Source organism: Saccostrea echinata, unplaced genomic scaffold (assembly GCF_033153115.1).
Source record: "Saccostrea echinata isolate AGI-Se365-2 ecotype Australia unplaced genomic scaffold, CSIRO_AGI_Sech_v1 ptg000029l, whole genome shotgun sequence".
NCBI lineage: Eukaryota > Metazoa > Mollusca > Bivalvia > Ostreida > Ostreidae > Saccostrea > Saccostrea echinata.
The window spans coordinates 12515373-12529778 of NW_026889778.1; the positions used below are offsets into that span (position 1 = coordinate 12515373).

The 14406-nt window shown below is 33.1% G+C and overlaps 1 protein-coding gene across 1 annotated transcript; it reads left to right on the forward strand.

The window, feature by feature from the left end:
• The first annotated feature begins 8463 nt into the window (after positions 1-8463).
• On the forward strand, positions 8464-13124 carry LOC133194228 (uncharacterized). Its single transcript, XM_061330229.1, has 4 exons — positions 8464-8754; positions 11062-11083; positions 12251-12457; positions 12910-13124. The coding sequence occupies exons 1-4, from the start codon at positions 8464-8466 to the stop codon at positions 13122-13124; spliced, it is 735 nt and encodes a 244-aa protein (XP_061186213.1).
• Positions 13125-14406: the final 1282 nt, after the last annotated feature.

Here is a 14406-nt window from a genome sequence, read left to right on the forward strand (position 1 = left end):
TGCAATATATTAACAGAAACTTCAAGCATTATGTTCTTAGAGTAACGACTTCCTAGTGTGAGACAAGCTCTATAAAACATTTCATCACGATCTTGGTCTTTATCTAAGGGACGGATAATGATGATTCACATCTCTCCTTCAAAAGTATATATATATATATATATATACAGAGAGAGAGAGAGAGAGCAATAATAATAAACAATTTACCAATGCATTTTCTCTGAAAGCGTAAATGATTGCGATTCTATTGAGGAGGTACTCAATGTAAAACGAAGTCTGATACCTTGTGCTATTATTATACTATGGGGTAAAACAATTATAGAAATAAGTGTCTGTGCTTCAAAGGTAGAAAATGGACTCTGGATAATTAAAAAAAAGCTCTTTCAAAAACTTGATACCAAGATTTCTGATTTTACGGATTTATATAATGAGGAACAGAAAATCAAAGATAATTTTAATTTATCGCTTGAGACTGAAATTCAAAGATTAAAGAGTCATTTGTAAAATATTCAAGAGCCCTTTCCTCAGCTAATTGTGAGTAGCTCTACATGTACATACATCGCCACTACACATACTACACGTATTCCTTCAACAATCATGGGGATGACAATGGAAATAATTTGTAAGAAAATAGTCAGGAAGAAACTTCTATAAATTATACCGACATTTGCAGGAAACGTATTTTCATGAGAAACATTTTGGGACTTATTTGAGTCAACTGTACATGAAACCCAATGGTGATAACATGCAGAAGATCAATGAATTACCTGTAAAACGAGCTTCAAGGAAAAGCAGCACATATTATTGCAGGATTGCAGTTAACAAGTTGCAATTATTTTCACGCATTGCTATTTTAATGAACAGATCTGGTCAAGAGTCTAGAAAATATCAATGAGCTTATATATGTACAAAGCTTAATTGATCAAATCAAGAGACCAATGCAGATATTTTGGTTGATGGAAAGGAACAAATTTCATATACTAGCATCAAATTAGGGCTATCATCAGATGAACATGCAAGCAGTACGTGACTATGCATTGTCTCTAGCTCTAGCAAAAGACAATTTCAAACAGGAGATGTTGCAAGAAATGGATCAAGTAGGGGAAAAATTAAAAAAAAAAAACACACAGACAAGAAATAGAGATGCTATAGAATACAATACGCAAGCAGGAGAGGAGATGTGTAATCTCCGAGCAGACGGACAGGATACTGTACGACAGACCCAAGACAGAAAATACTTCTGAAAGAATAAGGATGATAAATGTAAATGAAGTGAATGAAGAAAGGGTAGATAGTACACCTTTTATCAAAGCCAATGAAAAAGGCAGTGCAGCTCAGGGCCCTTTAATATTTTAACAAAAGAACTTAAGACTAAGATCAAAATGTTATTATGCAAATAACTTTCTTTTTTGCATAATTTTGAAAATTATTTTAATCCTTTCGAAAAGAATTTAGAAAGATATAAATTTATGTAAACAATTTTTAACAGAAACATAAGTTTTATAAGATTTTACAATCAACTATAGTTTTTAGTCTTCGTTGGAAGTTCTTTTGTAAAACGGGCCCCTGGAGTTTTATGCAGTTCTCCCTGGAAAGTCAATCAACACTTTCAAGTAGAAAATGGTACATACACTACAAAGACAGGAATCAAATACCAAATACTTCAGCTTTGACAAAACTCAGATTATAATTTTATAAATTATGTGAATTATGTGAATCAATGCTAGGGTTAAGGAGATGAGACTTTTGAGAAAAATTAAAATTCGTATCAAGCACAACGTGAAAAGCAAATTTTCGATCTTTGTAAATGTGTTATTATTGTACATATTGCTACTCAGAGTATGTTGATAATTACATGGTAATATTTCTCTATAACACTTAGGTATATGTGACATTCAGCAATACTCTATTGAGACGTCATAGAGGATAACTTATGAATAGTTGAGTCCAACATTTGATTTTTATTTCATTTTCCTTTTATTTTGCAGAATGCACATCAAACAAGTTAACCCTAAGATGTTTATCGATCATTTATGGTTTATGTTTAAATAATATTATTTATTTATTGCTTAAGACATACATCTTATCGCATTTCAACATATAATGCAAAATATTACAAAATGGCATTGTATAGCGGTCCTTATTGATTACAAAAATATAATACAATATAACAATCATGATTTCATGGAGAATTACCATATGACAGAATGCTTTCTCTCAATTTAAAAGCAACATGAATATACTTCCCTAAATTACAAAGATCATGGACATTGCGTGTACCTAATAATTGTACAAATTTAAAAACAGATGGCTTTTGCCAGTAATACAATTTGATATATTTTTTACGGAGCTTTTCAAAATATGGACAAGTTAAAACAAAATGGTATTCATCCTCTATCTCACTTTTACACATTCTGCACATTCTACTCTCCCTAGGTACTTTATTATATCGTCCTGACTCAATTTCAAGGTTATGAGATGAAAGCCTAATTCGACTAATTTGCTTTTTGTACATAGCAGGTATGGGCTTACAAAGATAATACTGTAAAGAAAAATTGTCTATTATATGTTTGTAAATATTACATTTTGATGAATAATTGATTTCTTCCATAAGGTTTTGAACACATATGTCATTCAATCTTTGTTTTATAATTGGGAAAAAAATTCTATAACAAGCTCTATCTTGTTCACACCACATATATCCTAACCCAATTTCATACAATTTTTCTTTAATACAAAAGGCCCAATTTTTCTTACTGTTTTTCATTCTGTCACAGTTATCATATAGTTCATCATAACAGTTTTTTATTATACAATTTTCACTAGATAAAACCTTGAACCAGAATTTGAACATTCTATACAGTCGAGTAATCTTCATAGGTAGCCTACCAGTTTCCAAATACACTGAAGCAGAGTTTGTGTTTTTCCTTACGCCTAAAACAGATTTTATAAATTCCAACTGTACTTTTTCTACGTCACTAGCATTATGACTACCCCAAACCTCACAACCATAGTTTAAAATACTTGTTACATAGGTGTCAAAAAGTGACAAAAGGGTTTCTGTATTAAGACACATACTTCTTACTTTTGAATGTAATGCAAACATGGCCTTCCTTCCTTGGTATGCTAGTTGCTTTTGTGTACTGTTGTAATTACCATTGAAATTTAGTAACACACCTAGATCAACAAACTTATCGACAACTTCAATTGGGTGCCCATTAATATTCCATTTTTCTGTTGACTTGATTTTACCTCCGTTTCTAAAAATTACAATTTTTGTTTTTTCTATATTAACAGAAAGATCCCAGCGCGCTGTGTATTCGTATAATATATCTAACATCTTTTGAAGCTCATTTACAGTCTCAGCAAAGATTACCATATCATCGGCATACATTAATACAAATAGATTAAGTTCACGCAAGTGTACAGGAACAATATCATTCTTCAGAAATTCTACTTCAAAATCATTCACATATAAAGAAAAAAGTATGGGGGATAACACTTCACCTTGTAAAAGACCTATGTGACTTTTAAAAATTTCTGACAATTTACCTGGTGTTTTAACCCTATATTTCATTCTTTCATACATAGCCTGTACAATTTTCAATAATTTACCTCTTATACCATACGTGCTGAGTTTATTCCAAAATTTAAATCGATCAACGGTGTCAAAAGCTTTCTTAAGATCTACAAAACAGCAATATAACCTTTTTTTGTTAAATAGGGTCAAATTTATAATTGACGACAAACAAAAAATAGCCTCTGGTGTACCCTTACAGGGCTGAAATCCAAATTGTGCATCTGTAATTATGTTATCTTTATACGACCATAAAATGAGTCGTTGGTTTAAGATAGATGTAAATAACTTACAGAAGCAGCTCACTAGACTAATACCTCTATAGTTATTGGGATCTGACAGATCTCCTTTCTTATGCACTGGCACAATAATAGACTCAGACCATGTATTTGGAAAGATACCAGTTGTAAATATTCTATTAAACAGATTGCGTATGACAGGCAAAATATAATTCTGAAACTCTATAAAATATTCATTCAACAGTAAATCTGGACCATGTGACTTTTCACGTTTTAGTTTCTTAATAGCATCAAGTATTTCCTTTTCAGTAATTTCACTATCAAGCTCATCAAAAACAGTTTGATCATTAAAAACGAAATTGTTATCTAATATGTCTGGAGATGGAGCTGTCTGTGTTACCAGTTCCCTAAAATGCTCAACAAAAACTGCAGGATCCACGCCAGATCGACAACCTTTTTTCTTTTGAAAACGCAGATAGAATGCCTTGGGATTGTGTTTACGCAGGTAGTCCAACATATTTCCCTCCAGCCGTACATATTGTCGCTTCAGTTTTGCGGAGAGTACCTTGTATGCCTTTTTGGAATGTAGGAGTTTCTGGTGCGCCTCAGGCGTTTTCCTATTATTGAATAGACGAAGGTCATTTCGGTACACACTGTACTTTCTCTTTAACTCGGGTGTTACCCATGGCTTATCAATAGGCGTTTTGCTTGAGTAAACATGTTTACTCTGGTCATTTGTGTGTCGGTTTTTTAATTCACAAAATGGTGCCATTGCGTCAGAGAGTTGAGATGTCAACAATCCAACAGACAAGTCAATAGATTCCTGGTTCTCGACCTCCGGTGGTTCAGCTGCTGAATGAAGTGCATCGAGGCATGTTTGTAGTGCATTTCGGGCATCATCAAGACACTCCTTGTTCCACTTAAAAGTTCTATATGGTTCAGTATTTTCATCATTGTCCTTATTTGTAGTCCTAGCTTCCTTTAGATTACGGGTGTGAATTTGTAGATGTAGTGGGGCATGATCTGACCATGTAGTAAAACTCGCAACAATAAATTTATCTATCATATCAAAGATGTCTGGTGTGGATATACAGTAATCAACTACACTAAAACCTCTTCCTCCCATGTAAGAAAAGTCTAGCTCTATCCATGCTTAATTATGACGTCCATTTAAAATTCGAAGACCACTCGATTTACACAAGTTCAGTACTTTTAAGCCATAGTCATTAACAGTACTACCAGGGTTGTAACGTGCAGGTAAAATCGTGTCACTTTCATATGTGATTAATTCACTCAATTCCTGGAGTATATTATTATTCAAAATGTCATCTGCTATAAAGTCATCTCTTTTTGAGGTTCTTGCATTCAGATCGCCAACCAACATGACTTTCCCTTTACTCATGTATGAAGCCACTTGTTCTTCGAGTTCCTGGAAAATGTCGCAGTCATACAGCCGATGGAAAGAAGAGTTACAAGGTGGTAAATACACACAGCCAATATATAGGTCATCTTGTAAATTACACACTAGATGGCGCACTTTAAGCCAAATTATTGTATCCTGCTGATTTTTCTCAAAAGTTATATATCTTTGAAATTTTTTTCGTATAATAATCACAGTCCCTCCTCCTTGCGTGCTCCGGCTTTTAGTTCTTGGAAAATAATAAGCTGTAAAATCATCAAACTGCCTATCATAATTTTTTTTCTAACCAACATTCCGTCAATATAATCAAGTCATACGACAATATAAATTTTTGAAAACACAACACATCCGCTTTAGACGAAAATCCACCATTTATATTCCAGCATATGCAATTTAGGGATTCATTTCTTAAGTTATTCTCCGAACTGTCCTAGCAGTCACTAGCTTCATTTGTGGAATCAGGTTGGTATTCTTCGCCATCTATATACAACTTGTCCTTGATCAAATACGCTTTCTTCTTCCTCCTCCTTGCTTCTTTCATGACAGGTATTAGCTTTTTTCTTTCCTCTTGTATCTTTTTTGGGAACTGCTCTTGGATACTGTAAAGAGTTCCTGCCAGCTTTTTCCCTTGGGCGCGTACCTTCTCTCTTATCCTATAGGAACTGAACTTCACAACTATTGGGCGGGGCATATCATTGTTTCTCTGTCCCATCCTATGTGCCCTCTCAATATCTTTACCAATGTCAGGGATTTCCAGTTCGGTTTCACAAAAGTTATCTATCAATGTGTGACAGTTCTCTCTATTTTCACCTCTGTATTCCGCTAGCCCAAAGAATAATAAATTATCCCTCATACTTCTGCACTGGAGATCCACAATAGACTCCTCCAAGTTTGATTGAACTTCTTCTAATTTTGTTACCCGCTGCTTAACTTCATCTGATGATTTCTTCAGTGTACCTATTGTGTTTCCCATCGAACCCGATGTCTTTTTCAGATTATCTAGGTCACGCTCAAAACTATTCACTTTTTGTATAATGTCGGAGAGTTTATTGTTTATCTCGTCGACCTTTGACAGCTTCCTGTCGATACGCACTAGTTTCTCGAAGATCTGTTCTACCCATACTGGCCTTGTGTGCATTCCCGGAGGGATATTTGAATGGGCGGGTGGGGGCCTGGGTTCAGTGTTTACAGTGTTTATCATTTCACTTGTCTTCAAACAATCCATTATTTCAGTCATTTCACACTCTGTATTATTTGTAAGAGACTCACCAATACCGTCTTCCGTGTTTCCTTGCATCTGTTGAACATCAAAATTACTGTCGGAAACACTTCCAGACATCACCGGCTTGTTAACAATGGGGTCAATAATGTCGTCTTTGTTAGGGCTCGTGTGTGTCTTATACCTGGCGTTTTTCATAGGTTTACTATTTTTCCGTTTTCTCTTACCTCCACGCGTAGTATGTGGCATATCCAATCCAATCCTCAGAAATTCTACAAGCTCTTACTCGTTTCGATTTCTGGCCCAAAACAATCGAAAACTTTACAGATTCCTTACTCAAAAAAAAAACACCGCCATACCGCCATTACATCACGTGACAAATGATGTGGAAAATTTCCTTCACTATAACATTGATAATGCACGATTTAATCGAGGGATTAAGTCATTAAATGATAATCCTGATAATTTATTGCCTTATCATTCTGAAGAAATTTATATGTACTTTTTGGCATTGTAGGATAGCTTTTTCCGTAGTTACTTTGCACAATAATAAATTCTATTCCTCATCACTATTTACAGTAACAACCTAAGAACATCAGTGATTTTTTTTTCCCGTTAACTTTCTAAAGTCTCTGATCACCCCAATTTTAATGTAAAATTTGAACCTCCAAATTAAAAAGGTAGGGGTTATTCCTTAAATGAAAGACTTCATGCTCAAATCTTAACAATAAAATAAAATATTGAAAATAGTCGGAAGAAATTTTGTTTAAATAACCTTATATATCAAATTATTCCTTATTCATGAAGTTTTTTGCTGTACTTGTTTCTAACATAGATGTAAATTATGCTTTCTTTAAAAAGTATCACGGAAAAAAGAACGACAGTTCTTTCAGGTACAAGTATTGGCAGCTAAAACTTCTAGAACACTTCAGCATCTTAAATATAAATTTAACAAAATTTACAAGACGTTAATATGATATGCTTTTAGTTTCATGTTTCACCTATATTGCATAGTACATTTTTGATGAGCTTTGGAAGACAGAAATCAGATATGTAAAAAAAAAAAAAAAAAAAAATGACGCTTTGCCATGTAATTTAGGATAAAAAAAAATCACTCCTCCAGCATTATTAGTTTTAGTAGTTTGATTTAAGAATTTTTTGGTCAGCGTGGCTAAAAAAATCGGGAGATAATTTGTAATAATGTTTCGGGAACACTGACTTCAACAGGCACTTTGAGAAAATATATTTTTTTTAAACTGGCATTAAAAATATTTCATATATAGAAGTCGTTTTAAAATTATATTTGTGTCCGAACAGATGACTGGATGATATATTTGTAGATTCCTTTTTATCAAAAAATGCAAAGGCAGTCTGTTTCTTTAAAATGCGTTATTTTCTACTTAAATAGTGAATGTTAAAATAAATAAAAAGAAAAATAAATAAATAAATCTAATTATAACAGGATAAGAGGAAAAGGCAACTTGGTATACACTTTATAAATACTGTTTGAATGTCCAATTCATCTAGGCATTCTTGCTGGAATTTTGCTTTTAAAAAAGCCAGTACACAAATGAATGGTTTTAATTAAGTAAATTCGATCTTAATTAGCTATGGTTTAAATGACGGTTGGAAAACTGATATGAAATAATAAGTGAATATATGCTTTTACCAAACAAGATTTTGGATTTTCAAATCAATCCTTAATCAGTGAAAAGCTTTATGTTCTTATTTGTAATAAACACCAATATATCCCGCGTTCTCCTTTTAATTTAAAGGATTAAATCAAATGAGATTTGTATGTTTTTGAGCGAACCAATTTACCATAATTATCCTAAGTACATCATTAAAGTTCCAGTTCAGATATCCCTGTCAGCTTCAAAATCAATAAAGGAATACTTTTCTCTCTGCTCGTAAATTACTAAGAACGCTCGAGCCTTATGCAGTTTTAAAAACAAAGGACCGACAAACCATGGAATGCCAAAGTTATTTTCTTTTCTTTTTCATAGCTATGCCGAACTGCTGTTGCAATTTTCACTTCTATCACAGACAATTTTGTCTAAAGGCATACGGATCGTTGACAGACAACTTTAAAGTTTTGTTTTCAGCCGAAGCAACCACATATTCTTCCGTTCTCAACAAATGTGCGAATTTCTGTAGAGGCGACCGACGTTGTATTGGCATGGAACTGTGTACAATTAGAGAGGACCTTTACAGATGTAGGGTTTGTTGTGAGTGGTTAAGATTGACCGAAAAGACGTCTCTATTTAAAGACTCAAAGGAATGTAAATATATGGAGATGGTATGTACATTCATAAAATTTAAATATTGTTTATCATAAATTAATCAGCAGTTTAATGTAATAAAAAAATGATTTTTAATCACCTGTACAAGAGCAAAGCAGCAACAAAACTAAAATACATAGGAAATTCGCTTAAAATACCATCTTCAGGTTCTAATCTATCTTTTTTATTCGGTCACCTGAGTCACTCAGGTCTCCTATTGCTATTTTTTTTTTGTCCGTCGTCGTGCGTTGTGTGTTCAATTTTAACATTTTCAGCTTCTTCGCTGAAACCACCGAACCAATTTCAGCCAATTTTAGCATATTGCATCTATAAGTGGAAGGGAACAAAATTTGTAAATTTCATGATCCTTGTTCCTCCCCCCCCCCCCCCCCGGGGGGGGGGGGGGGCTGAAAACTGGGGCTAAAACCATTAAAATGGATGAAATCCTAAAATTATCTTTTTTAATTTGGGACATCAAACAGTTAAACTGTTGGGATGGTTTTAATAAGCATGAGACCTTTACCAAAATTGTGAAATTCACTGCTAATGGAGTTAGGATGGGGCTCTGTTGATCATATAGTGAAAAGGCATAATTTCATTAAAGATCTCCTCTGTTTCGGGTTATTAGCAAACAAAGTAAGTGCATGGTTATGTTGAGCAAGGATGCCTCTTCTGAAATTGTTTTAACCATGGCCCCATGGTTAGGGGCTCTGGTGTTAGGGCGGGGCTCTGTTGATCATATAGTAAAAATGCATAATTTTTTTAAAAAGGTGCTACTGTTTATTTAGCAAACAAAGTAATTGATTGATTATAATGAGCAAATGTGCCTCTTTTAAACTTGTGAAATTCATGACCCCTCGGTCAGGGGTTCTGGTGTTAGAGTGGGGCTCTATTGATTATATATTGAAAATGCTCAATTTAAAAAAAAAAAAACTATTCTTCTCCGCACCTGGGTATCAATTAAACAAAGTTAGTGTATGGTTATGTTGCTCAAGAATGCCTCCTCTGAAATTGCAAAATTCATAGCCCCGGGCCAGGGGTTGTGGTCTTGAAGAGGGGGCTGTATTGATAATATTGAAAAAAAAAATGAATTTTTCTTTGAAAAGGTGGGTATTTATCACTATAAACTGGTGCATGGTTATGAGAAGCAAGGATGCCTCTTTTAAAATTTTGAAATTCGTGGCCCCAGGGTCAGGGGTTCTGATCTTAGGGCGGGGCTCTATTGATCATATAGTAATAATCCATAAATTCTTTGAAAATCTTGGTTGTAATGAGCAAAGGTGTTTTACCATATTTGTGAAATTCTTGACCACCAGGTAGAGTGTTCTGGTGCCGGGCAAGGCAGTATTGATATTGTACATGTACATGTAGGGACATCTGTACTCTACTGAGAGAAGTTATTCCTCTCTGCTATTGACTTATGATACTGTAAACGTTTTTAATATCAGGTGATTAATATTTCACGATTTCTTATGTTGGTACATTTCACAACGGTTTTAATTTCACGGTCACTGAATTGCTCTTTACTATATATTTGCAATTTTATTAATATTTAGAGAGAGAAAAAAGTATTAAAGTATTTAATATAAACGTCTCCAGTGACTTACTTAAAGTCGCCATTGTTTTTAAGTTTGGCTTTTTCCTTATGATTTTCAATGAATTCGATTTTACTATTATAAAGCATAAAAAACAGGATTTTAAAGTGTATACTCCAGATAATTGAATGCTACATTGACATGTCAACAATATTCATGATGGCTAAATTTTCGCGGTAAATTCTTGAAATAGTGAGAAAAAAACAACAACATCGCAATGTATTCCACTTTAACAGTAACTAAATACTACAAAAAATTGATAGGTCAATTTGAATAAAGAATTAAACAACATTTCATCACAATGTACATTTAATCTATCTAAATATGTTACAAATTTTCAAACTCTTATAGCCATTAATATAGCAATATGTTCATCGTGATGAAGTGTTAAATGCATTAATCTCATCGAACATGAAACATATGTAAAGAAGAGAGAGAGAGAGAGAGAGAGAGAGAGAGAGAGAGAGAGAGAGAAGCCTCATATGTATGTCAACACGGATACTAGTATGTGACAAACAAATAAAGTTATATTAAGTGTTCATTGTATATTATTAAACGAAAGTTACGTCTCGTAAAGCTTAATTAATTATACATTCGAGGATTCTGCTCATATTCATTTTCAATTAGAAAAGGAATATAGGAAATTCATGCGAGTGGATAGGTTTTTCTTACTGAATTAAAAAAAAAACACCCTGTTTATTTCCTATGCTCTCATTTCATTTTTTTTAGAACGAGGAAAGAACTTCTAACGGTAAGAGCGATTTATTTTATTTTGCATTTGTACTGCATGTATCGTAAGCAAAAGCAAAATTGGAATACTAATAACCCTCTGTCTACTAATGATTTTTTGAATATAATGACTGACTAGTTTACTAACAGAATGAAGACGGGATTATAAATGAATTTCGCATACCTTTTAAGGACATACGCAACGTACCTTACCTTCTGATAAATTTTCAAGATATTCTTAATTTAAGATTATAGTGCCATCAGATGTTCGTAGACAAAACATCAGCATGCCTTACCAGGGGTTATGAAAAGATATCAATTGATGAAAATTCTTGTATAATTCAAAGAAAAATATACAAAAATTACTAAACATATATTCTAGATGTTTTGTTTATCCAAACTTGTTTTAGAAGAAGAGTACAACACCATATATAGACATTAAAATGTTACACACAGTTCCTTTAAGTATTGGAACTCTTCAACTCCAGGGAAAAAGACAATAAAGTTCAAACTACGTTGTGTATGTCCTTAATTAATGTATATCTTTATGGGTTAATCCCAAGACGAAAAATAATTAGAGATAGTATATACTTTATAAAGGAAACAAAGTGATTTTATAATTCGGTTGTTCCGGTTAATTGATGTCGATTCTCCAAGGAAAGTTGAAATAGAGATTTTAACGTCAATACATTTGTCATGCACTAACAATTCTTCAAAGGTAGAACACAACAGAAACGCTTTCTAATTCCTCACATTCATTTTCTTTTTCAAATTTTGTATGTGAATAAATGAAAGAAAAAATCACCAGCCTAGTTACAAAAATAATGTATCAGATCTCATTAAGAGCAATGTTACATCAGACAACTTGTTTAAAAGTAGTCTTTAAATTTGATATTTCAGAAGTTTGTTGTACTTGTAATAAAAAAAGACCTTTTTATCACTAAAAATCAATTATATATATTTTTATTGACATATTAATGTACAATATGGTGAAAAAATGGAATATATATGGACAGAGATTTGTGAATGGCATGTAAATAAACTGAAATATTTAAAAAAAAAAAAAAGAAAATTTACAACTGGGTAAATACACGTGCCAATTATAGTGACATGAATGTTATAATTAGAATAGGAAAATGATAATTTGTCACAATAAGAATAACCATTTTATATGAAACTTTTTTCACAGTTGCTGTAAACAAGCCAGCGACCATAATTTCTGTGTTCAAACCTGACTACCAGTTCGCCTCGAATGCAGTTGACAACGTCACAGTCTGTCCAAACGGCCTTTCCAATGCACACACTCGCTTTGAATTTAATCCTTGGGTAGAAATAGACTTGCAAAATACGTTTGACGTTCTGAAAGTTCTTATTTTTAACAGACAGGATCAAAGCGGTAAATCTAAAAGTTCTAATTTACTAAATTGAAAAAAAAAGCCTGCATGTAAACCAGCTTGTATTTGTGTGAGATATATATCAAGTACATGTATAGTTTTCTTATTTCCTTAATCGCTATAATATTTTCCTCACCGCGGCCAAATTACAATGTAGAATACTCCCTCAGTCTGCAGCTGAGAATTGTAGAGTCCCGCATTCATGCAAGTAACAGATGGCTTGAAGTGCACTATATAGGAAAACAAGTCAATTCTAAAAAAAAAATGAAGATATGTTTAGGAAATTTTGAAACTAAATTCATTTGATCTCGTTTCAATTCTAAGCCATTTATTTATTTTATTATTTATCAAGTCTTATGTTCTATGTAACATACATGTATACAAGTGTAACTTCCTTGTTTTAAGATCTGTCAACGGTGAAATCAAAGGAATTGAAGTCTAAGGTTTTTTATAGGGAACAGACTGCATGACCTATCTATCAATATTGTTGAAAATGGAACAGAACATTTATGCGGTTTCTTTGAGGGACCTGGAGTGACAGGGGGTCGCCTTCTTCTTTTCTGTACTTCCGGTTCCAGGGGAAGATACGTCAAACTCATGATTCAGAGCCGTCCAGGAGAAAAAGACTTCTTACATGTTTGTGAAATTCAGGTCTTTGTGGCACAGTGACATTCTAGATGTAATACATGTACGGAAAAAATTCTGAAAATTTACAAATTTTAGTTGTTTAAAAAAATACATGTATGACTGATTTCTTGATTTTTTCTTACATATTATAATGACAAGATATCTTTACATTTACCAAAAAAAAAAAAAAAAAAAAAAAAAAAAAGCTATCTATTCCTCAGAAGTATATACCTTATGATTGCACGTTTTCAAATTTGCATCATTTTAACATAAGATTGCTTTAGACTTAACCATTAAAATTCTAACAATCGTATATATAACAGCCAACATATTGTATTCATTTGGCAGCTTTCTTCATATACCGTATGTGTCTTGGAATAAGGGCTCAGTTTTCACAATTCCTACAGACCACAGTTTTTTCTACCTGAGCTGAAAAACCAAATTAACGTTTCTATTAATTCACGCACTATTTCTAGTTGTACATTAATGTCTTTTCCTTCGATTTTCTACTTGTTTACTATAGGTTTAAACTGTTAAAATTTTTCAGTTATGGACCGTTGCAAAGCCATTATTTTCATTTTTTCAGTAATGCACTCAGAAGCAAAAATGATTGTTTTCTGGTTTGTGATCATACGCTGAACCAATCAGCCTAATTATTTATCATGCAGTATATTAACAGAATCTTTAAGGATTATGCTCATAGAGAAATGACTTCTCATTAGTGTGAGACAAGCTCTTACTATTAAATTTTTCATCACGATCTAGGTTTTATCTAAGGGACGGATAATGATTCAAATCTCTCCTTGAAAGATAATTGATTGCATTTTTGTCTCTGTACGCCGAGTCGGCAATATTTCGGCGTGCCATCGTCTGGTATTATGAAGAGTATAGATTTTCATAAAAGTTGCACATAGCGCCTAAAATGTCATCAAAGATTTTATAGAATAATTCAGGTATTGTCAAAAAGTTCAAAAAACATGTCGAGCCAAACTATTCAAGAGGAGAGAGAGAGAGAGAGAGAGAGAGAGAGAGAGAGAGAGAGAACTGCATTTAAGAAAAAAAATAACAGGGTTTTTCACAATAGCGGAATATGTGGGGTTAATTTACTACACGTACGTTCACATTTTATTACTCGGTTTACACAATATCTCTTTTACATTGGAAACTTTAAATGGTCAACAAATGCATTTAATATGGACACTTCAGTCCATTCACTTGGACCAAGGAATGCACGTAAAACTCGTATTTACTGAGAGTGAAACACAAGGATACAGGCAACTGTCCGCAAACTAGAATTCTACGTTTATGAAACAGTGTTTGTATA